We start from the raw sequence: 21,994 nt of genomic DNA on the forward strand, positions 1-21,994 counted from the left end.
ACCGCTGCACTTCCGCTCTCCACGCGCTCGGCCGCGCACGCGTCGGCCCGGGCTCCATCCCCGCTCACCACCGCCGCCGCCTCCCACTGTTGCCGTCCGACCTCGCCCGCCGACGCCCGCAGCTCTAGGCGCCGCTACTGCCGCCCCGCCTCTGCTCCCTACGCTGCTGCCGGCCTCGCCGTGGTCGCGGCCACCCCTCCACCCGCGTCGTGGCCTCCCAGGCGCCCCCTGATGCCGCGTGCACGCACGGGCGCACGTCTCGTTAGCCCGCTGCACCCGCGCGCCCGCACACCCGGTTCCCATAGTGGGCCACTGACCACTGGGCCCGGGCCCTTGTTAAAAAAGATTTTAAAAATAAATAAATATAAATACAATTAATTAATTAATTAATTAATTATCTTAATTAGCCTAATGAACTAGTTTAGTTAATTTAAATATGTTAATTAGTTAGGTCAATGACACACGGGCCTCACTGCCGTGTTTGACCATTCAACGGTCTGTGTTGACCGCTGACATCATGATGACGTCATGCTGGTGCAATAACTCCATTTTAGATTTAATAATAAATTCAGAAATTGTTTAAATCTTTGATAAATCATAGAAAATAATTCATAACTCGGATGAAAAAGTTTTGTACATCAAAGTTGCTCAGAACGATGAGACGAATCCGAATACATAGTCCGTTCATTTGTCATGCGTCTCTAGCATAGCAAACCTGCAACTGTCCCCCTCTGGTTCGTTTGTCTGAAAACGCCAAACTTCGGGAAAGCATTCCCGGATGTTATCACCCTTCACCGGTAGCGTGTATCACCGCGTTAGAACACGTCTAGCTCTGCCTGTTGTCCTGTTATGCTCTTGCTTGCTATGTATTTACTATTTCTCCCCCTCTTCTCTTCGGTAGACCCCGTGATGGCTGCCGATGCCGTTGTGATTGACTACGTCACCGACGACCCCTCCTCGTCTGAGCAACCAGGCAAGCCCCCCCCCCTTTGATCATCCCAACATCACCCATTCCATTCTCTCATGCTTGCATTAGATTTTGCTTCTGTTATTGTTTGCTCCTATTCTGATGCATAGCCTGCTCTTGTAACCTGCTTATTGTTATCTTACCTGCTTATCCTAAACTTCTTAGTATAGGTTGGTTAGTGATCCATCAGTGACCCCACCTTGTCCTTGTTGCCCCTGCTTCATCATCGATGATTTGATCAATGTGATCGACGACCAAAGCCCGACACCTCACATCACATCACGCCCCTTTTGTTGCTCGACTCTGCAGAGTTACCATCGAGTGCCGAGGGTGGAATCTCATACATCACTCCTGATGAAATCTCTGTAGTGTAGCTATTCGGTCGTGGTCATTGAGGGTGATTTCCTCCTTAACCACTTCCGATACGACTCTGTCATGCAGCCCCTCAAGTATGAACCTCGAGGGTGGTTCCTCTTACATTCACCTTGATGATTACATCAAGTGGAATCCACCGAGGGTGGTTCCTCAGGGTTCCCCTTGGTGTTAGACACATGGTTACTATGATTATTATGACTTTACACTGAACCATGTTACTAAAGACGGGTCGGCCATGAGGGGTACCCGCGCGAGCTTATTTGCGAGTGATGTGGAGTCGGGTTGACCTGGAAGGTGCCCGCGAGATACTTACCAGGCATGGTCAGGCATTCTTAGCCCTTGCCGCAAGTCCTCGAGACGGGGCGATGGGGTCACATCTTTCGTGAGTCTCTGCTTGTTACCGCATGTTCCTAATCCACTACGATTTGGATATTTGATCCAAGGGGCCTCTGGCCTGATAGCACTAACCATCATGTGGGCATAGTATGGGCGTTCTGCGTCGTATGCATCAGCCGAAGCTTAATAGACGTCATGCGACTGAGCTGCGCGCGCCGGGTTGGACTGCGTAAGCACCTGCCTTTTTGAGAAGGTAGCTAGGTCTGCTCACCGGTCGCCCACGCAACGTGTACGAGTTCCCAGGGCGATGGCCCAAGGGCATAGGTTTAGTCTGGCGTGCTGACCTCTCTATTAAGCCTAGGTAGGGTTACGGCGTATTGTTTGGCTGATGCCGGGCATAACCCAGGAAAGTGTGTCTGGCCGTAGTTAATCGAGCGTGGTGGGTAAGTTGGTGCACCCTTGCAGGGAAGAAAACATCTATCGATAGCTTGTCCTACTATAACGGACACTCGGAGTTGTATCCCGATCGATACAACTAGAACTGGATACTTGAGGTGATAACTGGATAGTATGGCTCTAGGATTGCTTTCTCGTAGGGAGTCAAGGAAGAATCTCCGGGCAAGGTTGATAACACTAATACTACTTCACTTTATGCTAGTCTGCACTCTTCTAATGTTGCAAGACCGCTGAAGATGCTAGTCTTTGATAGGACTAGGCTATCCCTCTATTCTGGCATTCTGCAGTTCAGTCTGCAAATACAACCTATTTCATTGATACCAATGCATATTTAGTGTAGATCCTTGCTTGCGAGTACTTTGGCTGAGTACTCACGGTTGCTTTGCTACCCTCTTGTCCCCCTTCTTTCTTCTTTCTGGTTGTTGCAACTAGATGGTGGATCCCAGGAGCCAGATGCCACCCAGTCGACTACTACTACTACCCAATGGAGCCTACTACTACGTGAGGTCGCCGAAGACCAAGAGTAGTTAGGAGGTCCTAGGCAGGAGGCCTTTCCTTTTCGTTCGATGTTGCTTTTATGCTAGCCTTCTTAAGGCATCCGTGTGTAACTTATGTCTGTACTCAGATATTGGTGCTTCCGCTGACTCGTTTGTATTCGAGCTTATGTATTCGAGCCCTCGAGGCCCCTAGCTTGTAATATAAAGCTTGCATTATTTTAATTTGTGTCTAGAGTTGTGTTGTGATATCTTCCCGTGAGTCCCTGATCTTGATCGTACACATTTGCGTGTATGATTAGTGTACGATTGAAACGGGGGCGTCACATATGCCAACCCAACTAACACCTTCGGGGATACCAATAGAGCATCTTTATAATCACCTAGTTACGTTGTGACGTTTGATAGCACACAAGGTATTCCTCCGTTATCCTGGAGTTGCATAATCTCATAGTCGAAGGAATATGTATTTGACATGAAGAAAGCAATAGTAATAAAACTGAACGGTCAACATGCTAAGCTAACGGATGGGTCTTGTCCATCACATCATTCTCTAATGATGTGATCCTGTTATCAATTGACAACACATGTCTATGGTTAGGAAACCTTAACCATCTTTGAGCAACGGGCTAGTCTAGTAGAGGCTTACTCGGGACACGGTGTTTTGTCTATGTATTCACACATGTATCAAGTTTCCGATTAATAGAATTCTAGCATGAATAATAAACATTTACCATGATATAAGGAAATATAAAATAACAACTTTATTATTGCCTCCAGGGCATATTTCCTTCAGTTCAGCGTTCTCTGGTGTTTGCAAGGCTTGCAGAAGGCCACTCCCTAGAGGTCAACTTTGAGGTTAATGGCCACCAATACTACAAGGGATATTACCTAGCTGATGGTATCTATCCAGTGTGTTCCACTCTTGTGAAGACCATACCCAATCCGCAAGGAGAGAAGAGATAGAGGTTTGCCCAAATGCAGCAAAGTGCTAGGAAGGATGTGGAGCATGCTTTCGGTGTGCTTTAGCCTCGATGGGATATCGTTCGAAATCCTGCATTGACATGGAGCACTCAGAAGCTTTGGGAGGTGATGACTGCTTGTTTAATCATGCACAACATGATCATGGAGGATGAGCATGATGATATCATCTACGACGAAGGGTTTGATTTACAGGGTGAAAATGTTGAGCCTGAGCAACCACCTTGTGCAACCTTCGAACAGTTTTTCCGTTTTCATCGTGAATTGCGTAATTGGCATAGTCATGTCCAGCTCCAAGATGACTTGGTTGAGCACATGTGGACTCACATTGGCAACCAGTAGATCTATCAGATACTTTTTATGCAAACAAATTTCGATTAGGTTGTAAAGACTATTTCATATTGTTTTTATTTTGGTTGGGTTGTAAGACTATTTCGGATGTGAAACTATTCGCTATGTTAGATTTGAACTATTTACTATGCTTCATTTTAGTATGTTTGTGTTAGGTGCACGTACAAGATGTGGCCGAAACGCGTCCCTGCGCTAGGCGCACGGTCGCCGCATCCAGAAATCCGGATGGACGCGGTCCCATTGCCACCCCTAAATGGACGTCCGTTTGGAATCGTGGTTGGAGTCAGCCTTAGAAGCAAGGTATAGTCACGCCCCCTCGTTAGAGAGATCAAATGCATGTTTTCGGAGCTCCTATTAGACGCATTAGGGCATGTACAATGGTTCTATCTTAGGAATTTCACGTAGGATAAATGATGAGGTAGAGAAGAGAGAAATCATAAGAAACGCTTACCTTCTCTTATTTAAGAGAAAACAAGAGATGATCTTTTAGCACAATATGTCTCATCATATTTTTAGGAATAGCTAGTTATTGAAGATAAGGCTAAGAGATGACCCATCGTAGACATGTTTTTTTGTCATCTCTAAATTACGTGCAAGACTTAAAATAAACTATCTTATCAATCATTGTACATGCCCCTAAGCGTCAATTATTCAACATTTCGCATAGGGCGTGTCTTGACTGGTCTGGCCCATTGGCCACCTAGTGAAGCGGGCGAAAGAACATATACTGTAGTGGGAGGTATTAGAGCTAACATTTTGTTCCAGATTGAGACACTGTAGCAGTGAACCATGACTCAGTAGCAAACTATACTAAAGTGATTTTTTAAAAAATTTCGAGAACAAGTTCTAGAAAACACGAACACTTTTTGACGTAATGAAACTTTCTTTCAAAATGTGATTTTTAAATATTTATTTTTTCCCTAAAAACAAGAACATTTTTTGAAAATTTATGAATAGTTTTGGAACACAAATATTAAGAAATTTATTATTTTTAATAAAAAAATGAATGTTTTTTGCGCTTGTGAATAAAAATTCGAACATTTTTTAAAATTCCAGGATATTTTTTATCTATGGATCAAATTTTGAAAATTAAAACATATTTTGAAATTTGTGATTTTTTTAAGGAAAGAAAACGGGAAAACCCAGTAAAGAAAACATTAGAAACAAACGAAACCATTTTAGGAACCTTCTAAAAGGTTCCCAAAACCAGATATTGTTGTCCCTTGCGCTAGCTACAACCGAGCCGAGGTTACCTTCTTGTCATCATTTTTCAGCAACAATTGTCAGACCACAAATGCCATATGAGAAGCTTAGGTCCAAACCATGAAGTAGAATGTGTGTCATCTAACAAAATGCCTGAAGAAAAAAACTAGGCATACCGGTGGTCTACAAGATATCAGATCCCTAGTGTCGTCGGTGATCATCGAGATCGAAGACCAGAGATATCTCCTAGATTGTTTGGCGGGGGTTAAAACACTTCAGGGCGATAGCCCATGGTTTGGCATTTGGTTGGACCAACTAACATGGACGCGTGAGTGGTAGTTCCATTTTGAAGGCGTTGTCATGGAGTGTTGCGTCATTTGTTAGTCGATATGTCATCGTACATTTGGTGGTATGGCTTGGGGATATTTTCGTGAGGCATACCCTATGTGGATGGCCTCAAGTTTCTCTTTTTCCTTATTGTAAGTTTATTTGTTCACCCATTTATGGTTGTGCGCATCACTCGATGCAGAAGCCGAGTATCATTTAAAGAAAATATGTATTGATGTGGGCGACGTCTGATCTGATTCTTCTGTAGGGGGAAATCATCATCGGAGGCCATCTTCATCATCCTGGCGGTCTTCATGATGAGGAGTGAGTAGTTCACCCTCGGGGTTGAGGGTGTGTACTAGTGGCTATGTGTTTGATCTCTCTCTCTCTCTCGTGTTCTTTATTTGGCATGATCTTGATGTACCGCGAGATTTGTTAATATAGTTGGATCATATGGTGTTTCTCCCTCTCTATCTTGTTGTGATGAATTGAGTTTTTACCTTTGAGGTTTCACTATTATCAGACTGAATACTTTTTGGATTTGAGAACACTCGATGTATGTCTTGCATATGAATACCGGTGGTGAAAATGGGGTATTATATTGATTCACTTTATGTATGTTTTTGCACTCAACTCGTGGATTCCCGAGGTGACATTGGGGTAATCTATGCATAGGAGTTGATGCACGTTTTCATCCTACTTTCTCCGGTAGAAATATTGGGGCACCCTTTGAAGTTCTTTGTGTTGGATTGAATATTATGAATCTGAAATTGTTTGATGCATATCGAATAATCAACTCACGGACACTTGTGGTGACATTGGAGTGTCTAGATAACATTAGAGTTGGTTGATGCGTATCATATGGTGTTATTTTAGTATGAACTCTAGGGTTGTTTGTGACACTTATAGGGATGAATCAATAGATTTATCAAAAAAGATAACTTTTGAGGTGGTTTCGTACCCTACAACAATTTCATCTTATGTTCTCCTCTAGATAAGAACTTTGGAGTGATTCTTTATCGCACGTTGAGGGATTGTTATATGATACAATTATGTTAGCACTGTTGAGAGACTGCACTAGTGAAACTATGAACTCTAGGCCTTGTTTCTAAGCATTGCAATACCATTTGTGCTCGTTTTATCACTTGCTACTTTGCTATTTTTATATTTCTATATTACAAAAACCTATATTTTCTATCCGTACTACACTTGTATCACCATCTCTTTGGCGAACTAGTGCACCTACACAATTTACCATTGTATTTGGTGTGTTGGGGACACAAGAGATTTCTTGTATTTGATTGCAGGGTTGTTTGAGAGTGACTATCTTCATCCTATGCCTCCTACAGATTGATAAACCTTAGGTCATCCACTTGAGGGAAAATTACTACTATCCTACAAAACTCTGCGCTTGGAGGCCCAACACGAGTCTATAATAATAAGTTGTGTAGTAGATATCAGTCTGGACATATCATGGGTGTTTGAGGCCAACTCGAATGCACAACCCCTAACAGACGCCCGTTTTGTCTGGATGTTATCTGTTTGGGTCGGGCAAATGGATGGCGGTCGGTCGTTTTCCTCGGTGTGCCAGCCGGCCCAACGCCCGGACGCTTCTGGCCTGTCATGGCAGACCATAGGCCAAAAGTAGATAGTTTTTCCTAGACATTGCAAATAGTTTTACAACCAAATAAATCAAATATTGCAAATAGTTTCACAACTAAATGAAAACATAATCAAATAATTTTACAACCCAATCGAAATTGTATTGAATACAAGGAAAGAAAATGATCTGATACATCTACTGGTTGCCAATGTGAGTCCATCTGTGCTCCACTAAGTCATTTTGGAGTTGCATACTACTATGATAGCCACACATTTCATGATGGAATTGGGTATAACTAGATGATGCCCCGCACGTTGTTGCGGGAATGTTTGCAATATTTCAATGAGATTTTGATTATATGGAACATGAATTATTGAAACAATAGTTTTTGAAAGTATATAAGAATTAAATGTAAATAACATAACAAAATGGAATTTGACATGCATGCATGTTGTAGTGGATTTTTAATATGCATAGTTGCATGTTGAGGTGGGCCTTTTCTTATGCATGTTGAATAATGAGGTGGCATGCTTGCATGTTGAGAGAAATATGTTTGTGGGGCTATCTATTTAGATATAGAAGATGTTGTCGGTTCTTGATGCTCAGGCACAAAATTTTCACCCTGATATTCAAATCCTTTGTCGTAGATGATGTTATCACGCTCATTTTCCATGATCATGTTGTGCAAGATCACACAAGCATTCATCACCTCCCAAAACTTCTCGGTGCTCCATGTTAGTGCAGGGTGTCGAACAATGCCCCATCTAGATTGAAGCACACCAAAAGGACGCGTCACATCCTTCCTAGCACTCTCTGCCTGTTGGGCAAATCTCTGTCTCTTCTCTCCTTATGGATTGGATATTGTCTTCATAAGAGTTGACCACTGAGGATAGATACTATCTGCTAGGTAGTATACCTTGTTGTAATTGTGGCCATTGATCTCAAAGTTGACCTCTGTGGAGTGGGCTTCTGCAAGCCTTGCAAACACTGAAAAACGCTGGAGCACGTTGATATCATTGTGAGAACCAAGCATGTCGAAGAAGGAGTGTCATACCAAAGATCTTGAGAAGCCACCATTTTTAGTATGACAGTGGCACCTTTCGTATGCCCCTTAGACCGCCCATGTCAAGCAAATGGATAGTTCTTTCACTTCCAGTGCATACAATCTATTCCACCAAGCATCCCCGGAAAGCCCCTATCGGCATTGATCCCCAACAACCAAGTTGTATCAACGGCATTTTGCTCACGCGGGTACTCAGTACCAAACACTGCCACTATGGCCTTGTAGAACATGCACATTGATTTGAGACATGTGGACTCACTCATACAAACGTACTCATCCACACGATCACCTGGAATTCCGTATGCAAGCATACGAATAGCCGCAAATGCATTTTTGATAAGAGGCGAAGCCAACCTTGCCAAGGGCACGCTCCTTGCACTCAAAGTAATCATCATATGATGTCACTCCCTTCAGAATACAATTGAACACATGCATCGCCATCCGGAAGCGGCGCTGGGAAAGTTGGGGTTTGAACAACGGGGAATCCTTAGAGTAATCGGCATAGAGTAGGGCTTGGCCACTCTCCCTATTGCGGTTCAAGGCCGGAGCATGGCCCGGGATGGATCCCCTGAACCTAGGCCCTTCCAGGCAATGTGGTCATTTACGACCAATGCAGCAACCACAAGCTTTTCGTCATCCGAGGACAAATCATCCGATGAACAAATGAAGTTGTGGATAAAATACTCGTCCCCACTATCCATGGTACCTTGCAAGCAAAGTGTCGAACACCTTTGCAATCGATGTGGAGACGCGACCGGTGAAGAGCACCTCGGGCTCCCCGTATAGGCCGCAGGCCTATCCGAAGCGTCGACAACCGGCGACAGGCGGCCTGACAGTCACAAGCGGACGGTGTTGGGGTCGATGGCGTCGCTGACGTCCGTGGTTTCGCTGGTACCGGAGGCGGTGACAAAAGGCCCACAAACTCCGGCGATAACTCCTCCGAAATCGAGACGGAGGCGGTGGGATTTGTGTGGATGCCTCGGGGTTTGGGCGGGGCGGACTAGACACCGAGGAAGTGGCCGGAAAATGGGCGGCGCCGGCTATTGTGGGGGCGTGAAGAGGGGAAAGTCGCATAGGGGAAAGGGGGTTGTTTGACCGTCAGGCATGGCAGAGGAGGACAAGGGCGCAAAGCCGGCCCAATTTTAGGTCGGAAATGGGTCGGCTGCGGACAAAAAAAAGATCTACATTCGTTTGTTCTCGCACGTTGGGCCAAGATTATGCCTTCTTGCTCTAAGAGCAACTCCAATGAGGCGACTCATTTCGTCCGCCATTGTCCATTTTTGTCGGCACGGACACAAAGGCGGCCCAATGCGCCGAGCCAAATGGACGCGCATCCGCTTTTCGTCCGCGGGCGACCCATTCACGGCCCATTTTTGAGCCGGATTTACGTCGGCGCGGACACACGACGGACGCGCGCACGCTCGCCTTCTCTTCCCCCGGGCCCGTTGGTCGGTGGCACATTGGCCTCCCCCCATCCAACATCAACCCTCGCCCGCCTCCTTCGTCGCTGACACCGCCGCCCATTTTTGACGGCGACTCTGCCAGCTTCCGGCACCTCCACATCCGCCCAGCAACGCCGCCCACTCCCACGTCGCCCGCTACCGCCGTCCTGCCGCCGGGGAGCCGACTGCTTCCCACCCCCACGCCCCCACCACACAGCCGCCCCCGACCAAGAAGCCACCTCGGCGCCCGGCCAGATCCTCACCTACACATTCGTCGGACGTCGGCCCACTCGTCGGACGCCGACAAGGTAGCTAGTTGGTCTGTGCGCGCCGCAACTCCCTTCGTTGGCCGTCTCCTTTGTCGACGCCCGCAAACTATTCGGCAGTTTGCCAAGGTACAAAATGGACTCCGCCGACAAGTTCTTTTTTCACAATTTCCTTTGCGACTCCGACGATTCGTCGTCTGATGACGAGGAGGAGATATTGGTTGCCGTGTTTGTCCATCATCACCTCAACAGCCAGCGACCGTTGTTCCATGGCTCCATTCTAGGCCACCTTCCGGCGTTGAATCACAACCGAAAGAGCGGGCATTTCCTTCTTTGGAAGGACTACTTTGATACAACAAACTCATTGTTCAAATATCAAAAATTCCGTCGTTGTTTCCATATGAGTAGGCATCTTTTCGACCGTATTAGAGAGGGGGTGGTCGGCTATGATTTCTATTTCAAGTGCAAAGAGGATGTCGTTGGCAAGATTTGTTTCTCCTCTTATTAGAAATGCACCGCCGCCATCTGAATGCTTGCATACGGAGTGCCCGGTGATCTCATTGACGAGTATGTCTGTATGAGAGAGTCTACATGCGTAGAATCCCTGTATAAGTTTCGCAAGGCTGTTATTGTTATGTTTGGCCCTGAGTACTTGAGAGAGCCGACTGCTGAAGATACAGCCCGTTTGTTGGCGATGAATGCCAGCAGGGGCTTCCCAGGGATGCTTGGCAGCATAGACTACATGCACTGGGAGTGAAAGAACTGCCCTTTTGCCTGGCTAGGGCAGTATAAGGGCCATGTCAGGGCTTGCACTGTCATACTAGAGGTTGTGGCGTCTCAAGATCTCTGGATCTGGCACTCTTTCTTTGGCATGGCCGGATCACAGAATGATATCAACGTGCTTCAGCGCTCGCCGGTGTTTGCTAGGCTTGTCGAAGGCAACGCCCACCGATGAACTTCACTATCAACGGCCACAACTACGACAAAGGATACTACCTGGGTGACGTTATCTATCCTCAGTGGACCACCATAGTCAAGACAATACCCAACCCTGTCGGAGAGAAGATCAAAAAATTTGCCCAAGAGTAAGAGAGTGCAAGGAAGGATGTCGAGCGTACCTTTGATGTTTTGCAATCCCAATGGGGCATCGTTCGGTATCCTGTTAATACCTGGAGCACGCAGAAATTGTGGGAGGTGATGACTGCTTGTGTGATTATGCATAATATGATCGTAGAAGACGAGCGTCCGGAACGTCTGTACGATCAAGGGTTTCAGTTTCAGGGTGAGAATGTTGTGCTTGAGTATGGAGGAGCGGCAACGTTTGAACAGTTCATCCAATTTCATCGTGACATGTGTGATTGAGAAACTCACGTGCAACTGCAAAATGATTTGGTTGAGTATATGTGGACTCATGTTCGCAACCAATAGATGTACTTCTTTTATTCATTTGCAAAGCTATGTAAGAACTATCCGAGACATTTTATTTTTTATTTTTATTCAGTTAAAACTGTTATTTGACTATATTTTTAAACGCAAATAGGGTGGCCAACCGGCCACGCCAGCACATATGGGTCGGCGCGTTGAGCACGCTGCCGACCCATATCTAAAACAGGGCGGACGGCCGACCCAAACGGATAAAAAACGAACGAAATTGCCGTCGGTTTGGGTCGCCCATTAAAGTTGCTCTAAACAAACGTGGCCGGACCAAATGGGTCGCGCGTTGGAAATGCACTTGTGCCCGAAAATTCGCCGTGTGTTCTACATGCTTGACATCCAAAGCTGACACACAGCTCCACAGGTCCTCAGAAAGCAGCGGAACGGATTTGAACCTGCGCTGAAATCCATCATTCGCAGGCATCCAGGCCACCTGAACATCCTTTATCAGGAAAAAGGCTAAAGCAAAGAACACCAAAACTTCCCCTGCAAATAAAAAAAAACACTAAAACTTGCATGCGTTCCACCAAGACAGCTTTAGATCAAAGATACACATGCCCGTCCCGAAATCCGGCTTTGTCCTAATCAAATCAAAGATGTCACAACACAAAAGAAGAGAAAAGAGGGGGTTGCTCCTGATCAAGTGAAGCTTCCGCTGCCTTTCCATGCCTCAAAGATTGATTTGCCTCCAACCGAACAGACACTGGCCAACTCGCGAAGCAACGTCTCTAGCCGGATGATCTAGGGGGCTAAAGGCGGCCATCTGACAGTGATTAGCACGCAGCAGGACAATGAATCATCCATTATTGGGAGCCTCCTGTGTTCCCGGGCGCATGTCTGAGCCCTGCACTTGCGCAAGCAAACCGCTTTCGAATCGGCTTGACATAGTAATACAGAGAGAAAGGACAGGGAAGGAAGATCAACACGACCAGCGCAAGATTGGTCTGGCGCTGCTCTAGGCGGCGATAATAAATCTGGTAGCTGGGGAAACAAAGGGCACAGCTAATGCGTCCAGGGGCGCGTAGGGCCGAATGATTTGGAGCATAGCGTCTTTGTGGCGTATAGAAAGCTGACACAAACAAAAACATTTAGATCCCATCCATCCATCCGTCCATCTCCATGAGAGATGAGACCTAGAGCGCCTCGGTACAAGCGAGCGGAGCAAATTGATGCCCCGACCCCGACGCTGTTGCTCACATGCAGATTTGCGATCTTGCTCCTTGGCAAGATTATGTCGGATTCCACCTCCTGGATATGTGTAAACAATTGGGCAAAGCACCCTTCATGTTACGGCGCACATGGTGGCTGGCCTGGGCTGCGATCTTCGGACGATTAGGGGACATCGATCTGGTGATACCACAGTACATGGTACTGCAAACGCCAAGTTTATCTTATGATGCGTCTCAGAGCGCTGCCCCCCGTAGATGGATTGATAGATATTCTGAGGATCGATGAACAGCGCCTCATAAAGCATGGCCAAAGAAGCAGAGGACGGTAAGGTTCAGTCTGATCGATGGCTACGAGAAGATAACCGAGAGAATGAATTTTGCAGCGCTTGAAAGTTGAAACCTAGCCGCTTTATGAAAAGCTTGGGTTGTAGGAGCTATATGGCTATAGTGCTAGAATAGGAGCTCAAACAAATTAGCCACGGTGATAATCAAATAGAGAAGGTGCCGTGCATGCAGCTCGACCGGATGATTGCGTGAAACAGGATTAGCATGCGTTGGAGGGCTGCGTTTCGATAGCGTCTCTCCCTAAACTGATAGCGAGCCGGGACGGAGTGGTGCAAACGTAGCAGCGCTAGCGCTATGGCATGGCATCGATTGGAATCAACACACGAGGGAGCAATTGAATGAATACAAGAGACAAAAGTTGGAGCTACGTTTGCACTGGAATTGGAGGCTACCAAATGATTCCATTCCACGCAAGGAAAGGCGCACAAAGAGAGATGGCATGTTGGTATCGCTAGGGTGGTCTTCTTCTTTTTTGAAACGAGGGTGGTCTTTTTTGGTGTTACCAACTCTCGGGTTTGAGTAGAGCACAAATTAGTGGAGACATGTACGATCACGAACCGGTGGTAGCGATGTCATGCTATGCATACGGGTCCGTAGCACCGGTACGTCCCTTGTGGTAAACTTACACGGTACTCCTAAGCAAGTAGTACTGGCAGTACATAGTACTATATCAATTCATAGCCAAGTACGTACTGGCACAAGTGGACGGCAACGGCTTGAGCCTGTGAACCGCAGTGGTCGGTCAAACCTCTGTGGAATATACTACGTATTATAAGTCAACTTTAGCACCAAAAGCAGGAGGTTTAACAAACGGTTCCACTTGGCCATGAGGTACACATTCGCGTCGGCAAAACGTGCGAGGTTCTCTTCTCTCTCAACAACCGATCCACAGACCGGCGGCCGGGTGCAACGCATACTTGAATAATTCTGAAACATACAGATAGACAAGTAATAAAAGGATCCGATGTGACAATCCTGCATGTAGTACGTGCAGCCGTCAGCTTTAAAACCGTGCAAACCGTTCGCGCGAATTAGGCGACAAAAGCTCGCGCTTTAGCTTTGTGATCTCGACCCCCGGAAACCAAACACATACCACCACAAATCCTTTTGCAGGATAAAAAATGGTGTCCTTGACTTCATAAAAACTTTTTGTATTGAGACGTGGGACTGCATAAACGTACGTATACAGCGTATGCTTCGATTACTAGTACTCACTCCATTTCAAAATATAGTGCGTCCGCGTTTTCCGAAGTTCAACTTTGACCATAAATTTAACCAACGAAACCAACTGCTACGAGAGAAAAAATTATATAATTGAAAAACTTCTTTCGAATACGAATTCACTGATATGATTTTTGCTCCCGCCATAATCGGTCTTGATAGTTAAATTTACGGTCAAAGTTGAAGCACGTGGATAGAGGAAGCACTACATTGTGGAATGAAGGGAGTAGTGTTTTCTTCACCAACAAAAAGATTAGAGCAACTTCAGCGCGCGCTTTATCTCTTTTTCGTTCATTTGGGTCGTTCGTCCCTTTTTGTGTCTGGGTCGACTGTGCGTCTAACATGTCTGACTCATATCATGTCTGCACATAATTTTTAAAAAGTCCGCTGTCATAGATTATGCTAACAGTCATGCCATCGCCCAGAGTTCATGCCGACGCAATGCCAACGGCCAGCATACATGGTAGTCTAGAAAAACATCGCGCAGTTTATACTGACGCACATGCCAGAGGCCGGCACACATGCTAGCACAGAAAAAAGGCGGGAGTTCAACCATGCCATCTCGGCCGTGGTCATGCCAGCACACTTGTCAGCATACAAAAAAAGGATGACACTATTCGCCATAGATCACTCGTCATCGAACTTGAGCATGTTGGCCTGCATCTTCTCGAACCATGACCTCTTCCTCGGCGACACCGTGCTCAAGTTCACCTTCATGATCTCCACCCCTGTCAACATGCTAACGAGCGTCACTTTTTTTACCTTGGTCTTGGCATTGGCGGCCTTGATCTCGAGCATCTTCTCTTGCTTCTCTGCCTTCAACCCGAACATCTTGGCTTGCTTCTCCGCATCGAGTTCAAGCCTCCTTCTTTGGATCTCCATGAAGGCGTGCATTTGCTCTTCCCTGTCTTGCCGGCGTTTCTCCTCCCTTGTGTCCTTCTTGGTCATCATGACCTCTAAAGTGGCATGCAAGGCAATGGACGCCGCCTCGCGCTTGTCCTCCTTCTTGGAGTAGGTTTTCCCCCTGCAGTCGTGGCTTCTCTCCCTCTCCGTGCTCCTCGGCGGCTTTCTCCCCTCCCCCCAAACACCTTGGCGACGGCATATTGCGCCTTGAACTTCTCCTCCCCGTTGATGATCATCCAAAGATGGGTGAGTTTGAATGACTTGCCATCATGTTGGGCCTTGAATGCCTACAAGCATATGGGAAAATGGACATACAAACATAACGATACGAAGAGGGCGCATGTATACCATGTTTTTGAGGCCGCTCACGTGACGCGCTTGGATACTCTCAAGGGGTGCACAAAAAATTATTGCACTTTTGTTGTATCACCCTCCACTACTTTGAGAGAGACACCCACCCGCGCTTGCTCTCCATTTGGTACGGCGCGAAGTTCTTGCGTTCATGGTACTCATGATGAGCACAAAGCCAAAAGGTAGATGCCTTTTTTCTCGGCGCCGACCTTGGGATCTTGGCCAATGTCTCATGAACACTCGCAAGGGAGTTTGTCCTCCGGCTGCGTGTATGCCTTCGTCAGTTTGCTTTTGCGCTTCTTGTTTGCGCCGACTTGGTTGGTGAGCTCGTCCTCAAACAAAGGCTCCTTGGTGATGTCCATTTCATCCACTTCCTCAAGGTCGTAGTCCTCGGTGGAATTCGTGGTCGAGCAGGAAGGTGTTGCCCAAGCCTACCTGGTCTTTCATGAAGGAGTCGTCCATGCCAGCTTGATCAAAGGTGGCGGGCCTGTAGGGCGCTCGATTGTCTTGGCTTTGTGTCTCGTCGGGATTGAAGGCAGTCGCGCCCGCATCGCCTGCAGCCGCTCCCCCCCCCCCCACCTGCGGAGGAAGCGGCTCCCACACCACCTTCAAAGATGATGTTCTCAATGATGAAACGGTTAGCCATCTCATTGTCACCGGCAGCCGACATTCTGTCAAACATGTTGTGGGCGTCAGGATGCCTGTCGGCTGGTATCTTGGACGGGCGTTTCCTCGTCCATCTGGAGGATGATTTACCGGCCACCGGTGTGGCGTGGAGGTCAATGGCCATGGGCGCAGGCATGGACGGCGCCACGACGCTCACCTCCGGTCAGCATTTGCCGGAGAAGCGGGAGGCTTACGGATAGACATGAAAGCCGTGAATCGGCTGCCTAGTAGATGCGAGCGGCAACTCTGGGAATATCACCCGAGGGAGTGCCGACGAGCCCGTGATAGTTGCTGCCACGACAGCGTTGATGAGCCCGTGATGACCAGGATTTAACCCTAGGTAGAGCAGGGCACGTTGCCGCGGCGACTTGGGCACTGGTTTCCTCCCGTTATGCGGCGGCGAAGAGAATGGCGGCGGCCACAGCTTCGAGCTTGCGGCCTTGATCGTTCCTCCGGCCCTTCCTCTTGGCCGACTGCACGGCCTGCTCCTCGGGCGTCAACTGTTTCTTCTTCTTTGGCGGCGCCGCTGTCTCGCGGGGCGCGTGGGGCTTGCCTTTGGCGGAGGCGACGGAGGTGAGGCCAGAGGGATGCGAGGCCGACAGCGGACGAAAAGCGGACACACATTCATTTGGAGTCGATGCGTTGGGCCTACCTTTTGTGTCCGTTTTGATGCAAACAAACACACACACACGGACTAAGAGCAACTCCAATGGGGCGACCCATTTCGTCCGCCACCGTCCGTTTGGGTCGACGCAGACAGAAAAGTCGGCCCAACGCGTCGACCCAAACGGACGCGCGTCTGCTTTCGTCTGCCTGCCAACCCATTTCCGGCCCATTTTTGAGCCGGATTTGCGTCGGCGCGGACACAAGACGGACGCGTGCACTCGCCCTGTTTCCTCACCGGGGCCGCTGGTCGGTGGCACATTGGCCTCTCCACATCAAACAGCACACCCTCGCCCGCCTGCTTCGTCGCCGACGCCGGCAGCCATTTTTTCCAATAAAAATGGATACATAGATAGTTCTAGCGTACACAGGTAAAAAAAGACTAACTACTCGTCGCTTTCCGACTCCGACTTGGTAATGTCCTCCTCCAATGTCTGAATGTAGGCGTCAGCATGCTGCTCGTCTTCGAAGTCCCAACCCAAAGTTTCTCGTAGCTTTAGTTTCAATTGAGTGGCCTGCTTCCGCGAACGCTTGTCCTCCCGATAGGCGGCTCGCTCCGTCCTCCTCGCGTCCCTCTCCGTCCTCCTTTGCTTGTAGAACTGACGCTAGTCGATGATGTCCTGCGGGAAGCGTTCGCGCCACACCACCATGGCTTCCACGTCCATCTCGGCGATGGCGAGGCGACGCTCCCGCCTCCGGTGGACACGGCGATCCTCGTCGGTGAAAAGCCGTGGTAGAGGCGCGAGATCCTGCGCCCGCTGGCTCGACACGTCGGGAAAATTCATATCCCGACAAGGCCTCAGGAGACGCCACGCCGCCGCGTCGTGCGCGCGGGCCGCCTCCTCTGCGGTGTCGAAGGTGTCGAGGATAAAGCGTTTCTCGCCAAACCAGATCTCGGAGGAGAAGGCGCCGGAGCGGCGCTCGCGGGCTCCGCGAAAATCCGAAGCGCCCAGGCGGCGAATCGACATGGTGGCGTAGAGGCGGCGAGGCTAGTGAGAAGGGGCGAGACGTGTGGGCGGCGTACAGAGTGTGTAGGGAGTGCCTTCTTATAACGAGCGCCGGCCGTGGCGCGCGCGAAGCATTCCCGCGCGTTGGAGCGTCAAAACCAGCGCGCGCTAGGCCGCATTTCCCCCGCGCGATGGAGCGCCAAAATCAGGACGACGGCATGGCCGATGGCATGATCTAAAGCGTGCGCGGTCATGAAATGGGTCGATCCGTTAAGCGCACTGTCGACACAAAATGTAAAAGAAGGCAGACGGCGGGCGGGCGACCCAAACGGATAAAAAACGGACAAAAATACCGTCGGGTTGCTCTAAATGAGTTCCCGCGTTGGAGTTGCTATTACCACTCCATCCGTTTCATATTGTAAGTTTTTTTTTAACACTACAAATGTTCTATAGTATAGGACGGAGGGAGTAGGAGCGTAGCACTGCTAGCGGAGCTACTACTCATTGTTCGCGCGACCTGGAAGTGGCGCACACAGAAAAGAAAAGAAAATAAAAGCAAAGCAAAGCGAGCGCAAGAGGGAAGTGACCGATCCAGGCAACGTTGGTGGGACAGGCAGGGGCGAGCACCATCATAGTACTAGTCACCCGATCGGACAGCGTGCTCGGCTCCCAAGGCCACAATAATTTGCCTGCGCAAACGGGCAACCCCCATCAGGCCATCACCAGCTGAAGCACGAGAAGAGGTATAAAACGGAAGCCTCCGACGTGCCGTCGACTGTATCTCCGAGATGGAGTACTGCTGCAACGATCGCTGGGGCATATTATAAGAAAAAACATACGCCCCTCATTAGTTTTCAGGCTCCGGCTTGGCTTGCATTGCATGTGTGTGGTGGTATGGCCTGTGCCCAGGTCGTCAGGTCGCTGGTCAATAAAGATGAGAAAATAAAGCAGCGGGCCGGGCAGCAGCGGTAGATGCCATGCCACCGCGCCAGCAGCAACCGGGTCACGCCGTGGCGCCACTGCAGGCGGGCCACCGTTCTGACCGGTCAGTCCGTGGGCCCCCCCGCCCCGCGCGATGGTCCAACAGAACAGAACAGAAACGGAGTAGGAGGCGAGGCGACCAAGTGCGCTGCTGCTGAATGGCGGTGTGATGTACTGCTGATCTCAGCATCCGATGCCATCCCCGTGTGTGTCGTCCCACTCCCCTCCTCTCCTGGGCCAACCAAACACACCCTCTAGAGATGCCCAGGAAGCTTATACTACTACAGCAGCAGTACACCACGATTTGGTTAGCTTCTAAGCAAGATCTGTACTGCCACTCTACACCATTCGAGTAGTAGTTAGTAGCAAGTTGCGTCTCTCAGACGGAGTGTCATGTCTCATGTGCTAATGCGCACTGATCTACCTGGGTACGTACATACATGTCCGTGTCAAGACAAGCAAATGGTGTTCTTTTTTACTCTGGAAGAGGCACCGAGCTCAAAATAAGCATCAGTACTAGGTATCGAGTATCATCTGTCAAGTGGCACGACAGCCGGCCAGCGGTAACACGAACCCACAATTAGTAGCCATCACAGCTCCGGGTGGCCTACAAGAGTCAGTCAGTAGGGATGCAGAGAGAAAAGGTCGGTTTGGTTGCACTAAAATTTCTGCATTCCGAGGATAAAGATTCAGATTCATCCAGGGCGGCCAGGTGACACGAGCGGCCTCAGAATCCACATTTATGCTCCTATTTACAGACAAGATCGATGAAGAACTCGAACCAACGAGTTAGAAGAAGTGTCTGATGATCACTAGGCAGAGGAAAATCGCACTCGATCTCTAGTAGGAGTATGAACAAATTGGACGGGTTTAATTTAATTTATCTCTACCAGCAGGCAGACTGACCGACTGACTAACTAGCAACTGCGGCTAATTCTTCTTCACTCTGAGTCTGAGTCCGCTCCTCACACCTCCACTCTCCACACGATCTTCTCGCCGCGGCCTCCGGCGCCGGCATTGACGTGGGCGCGCTCTGCGGCCGCCGCGACGCGGGCGGGGTGCACGGCGGTGGACTTGGCGCGGTCGCCGTGTTGCGGGGGCAGCTCGCAGGCCTCGCCCACGGAGCCGGACCGGATGTCAGCGGGCGGGATGAAGCAGTCCACCGACAGGCCCGGCACGTTGAAGGCCACCTCCTCGATGCTCCACGCCTCCTCCATCCGCGTCTTGGTGTGGCTCATGGCCGCCTCGCCGAACCGGAACAGCGTCACGGCGGAGCGCCCCGCGTGCGCGATCATGATGCCCTCCACGGCGCGGTACTCCTCCAGGCACGAGCTGATGGTGGTCTCCCAGTACACGGCGTCGCCGCCCGAGTGCGGCTGGATGCGGGTCAGGTGCGAGTCCTCGATGTGCACCATCAGCCCCGTCCGCTGGCTGAAGTAGCCGAACAGCACGTGCCGGATGATCTCCGCCGGCCCCTCGCTCCGCAGCTTCAGCGTCTGCGGGTCCGCCGACAGCTTCAGGATGAAGCACTCCTCGCCGTTCACCTTCTTCTCTCCCACGCACCGCGCCTCCGCGAACAGCCCGGCCGTCGTCAGCGGATCAAGGCCCTGCATTGCGAGTTGGGAACTTGGTAAGAAGATCTGCGAGGTGGCGAAGAATCGAGGGGAGAAGAAGATGAAGGTGGCAATGTCGGGACCTGCAGGACGCGGCGGAGGGGGCGGACCGGGCCTTTGGCGGCGTGGGCGCCGAGCCAGGGGGTGTGGCGCCAGACGAGGCGGCCGTTGCAGCCGGCGTGGACCTTGCTGCCGCCGACGGCGAGCTCCACGTACCACATGCCGGGGGCCATCGTCCAGAGCACGAAGCCGCCCTGCTCGACGGCGGCGGCGCCGCGGCCGCTGGGCCCGCGGTTCTTGACGACGCGCGTGGCCGTCTCGAACTCGGACGCCACCATGCGCACCTTGCCCATGGCGTACGCGTTCCTCACCGACTGCAGCATCTTGTAGCCGCCGGACGCCGCCATGTACTGCTGCAGGATGTACTGCGCGGACGACGACTCCTGCGAGTTCCCAGAGCAGTCAAGCGAAGTGAGTACCAGATGCACGACCAAAAGCGGCATCACTTGGATTGGAAGCGAATCAACATAAGATGTGGACGTACAATGGGGGTGCCCTTGATGGAGAGGAGGGGCAGCGGGTCGGCCAGGTTGGAGGAGATGGGCGCGAGCGGCGCGCCCATGACGCCGAGGAGGAGGCGGAGGTCGGAGTGCCGGAACGAGCCGCTGGACCCGCCGGGGCCGGCGGAGGAGGCGGAAGCCATGGACGGAGTGCGCGTCAGGTGGCCGCGGACCCAGTGCCCGAACCCCTCCCGCCGGCCGGAGTCCTCTCCGACGAAGTCGCCGGCGGCGAGGCGGTCGGCGTCGGGGCCCTCAATGAGCGGCTCGAGCACCTCGCCGCCCGGCCGGAGGCTGCCAGAGCGCGCTATAAGCTGCTCCGGCAGGTACTGCTGCTGCTCCATCTGCTTCTCCGGCGGCGGCGGCGGCGCCTTGCGACGGCGCGGGATCAGCATTCTTGCCGGCGACGCGCTCCTGGCCGGGGTCTTCCCGCGGGACCTCGCCGGCGACAGCCCCCGCACCACCTCCTCCTTCAGAGCGGCGAAGAACCCCTGCTTCCTCTCCTTCTCCATCGCGGAACTGAGCTAGGGGGTCTAATAGGGGAGGCGAAAGGATGTGCTTGCTTCACGGGGAGGGCATGGAGAGCGCGGCCGGGCCAGGAGTGGAGTAGAAGGAGGGGGGGAGTGGCGGAAAGATGTGAGGCGAGCGCGAGAGGTGGAAGGCGACGGGGGCGAGATGAGACGGGAAAAGAGGGCGGAAAAGAGGAAAAGATAAAGGGCGGGCGAGATGGGGAAACCGTCTGACGTGAGCGCGCTGGGGCGAAAGGGAAAGAGGCGAGGTGGGGTGCGATGTCGGGCGGAGGGAGAGAGAGAGGGGAAGAAATGTGTGCGCCTGCCTCGCTTGCTCGATGCTATCTTGCTTTCGACAGTGTCGCTCACACAAAAACGGTGAGGCCGGCCGAACAAACTGTGGAGCAGAATTAGAATCTGGATGGGTTTTTGAATTCCTGTCAGGAGGATAATTGAGCGCCGTATCGCCGTCATGTGTGTTTCGAAACTACTATGCAGCCGATACATAGCAGCCGAACGTTGGACGATGCGTGATCTAACCGCTGGCCTCCACTTTGTCCAACGCATGCACGGCCGGATCAGTGCGATCGTGCGCAAATCGGCTACCCAGTGTCGTGTGTATAGCAACACTGTGTTTCTTTTCATGTAGGAGTGGTATTGCTACATGCATGTGGTGCCAAGATGGATGTGGGGGCAGTGGGTAGGTGGGTAAATGACTAAATGTGATGTGTTCTTGTATCTATCTATCTATCTATCTATCGGTGCAAAACT

General features: G+C 50.4%; 1 protein-coding gene across 1 annotated transcript; it reads right to left on the minus strand.

Moving 5' to 3' along the window:
• Positions 1-19,217: 19,217 nt before the first annotated feature.
• Positions 19,218-21,367, minus strand: LOC119354043. The gene is made up of 3 exons (XM_037620746.1): positions 20,702-21,367; positions 20,241-20,600; positions 19,218-20,151 (listed from the first exon to the last, which is right to left on the minus strand). The coding sequence occupies exons 1-3, from the start codon at positions 21,224-21,226 to the stop codon at positions 19,510-19,512; spliced, it is 1,527 nt and encodes a 508-aa protein (XP_037476643.1). The 5' UTR covers positions 21,227-21,367; the 3' UTR covers positions 19,218-19,509.
• Between the last annotated feature and the right edge of the window lie 627 nt (positions 21,368-21,994).

The sequence above is a fragment of the Triticum dicoccoides genome, chromosome 2A (assembly GCF_002162155.2).
Source record: "Triticum dicoccoides isolate Atlit2015 ecotype Zavitan chromosome 2A, WEW_v2.0, whole genome shotgun sequence".
Classification (NCBI taxonomy): domain Eukaryota; kingdom Viridiplantae; phylum Streptophyta; class Magnoliopsida; order Poales; family Poaceae; genus Triticum; species Triticum dicoccoides.

What these genes read in the sequence shown, in the direction of transcription:
- LOC119354043 (XM_037620746.1), bottom strand. Translation starts at nt 21,226, where the DNA reads ATGGAGAAGGAGAGGAAGCAGGGGTTCTTCGCCGCTCTGAAGGAGGAG. An exon ending in CCATCAAGGGCACCCCCATT is followed by an intron (nt 20,601 to 20,701) that starts GTACGTCCACAT and finishes GGGAACTCGCAG; the next exon opens with GAGTCGTCGTCCGCGCAGTA. An exon ending in CCCTCCGCCGCGTCCTGCAG is followed by an intron (nt 20,152 to 20,240) that starts GTCCCGACATTG and finishes CTCGCAATGCAG; the next exon opens with GGCCTTGATCCGCTGACGAC.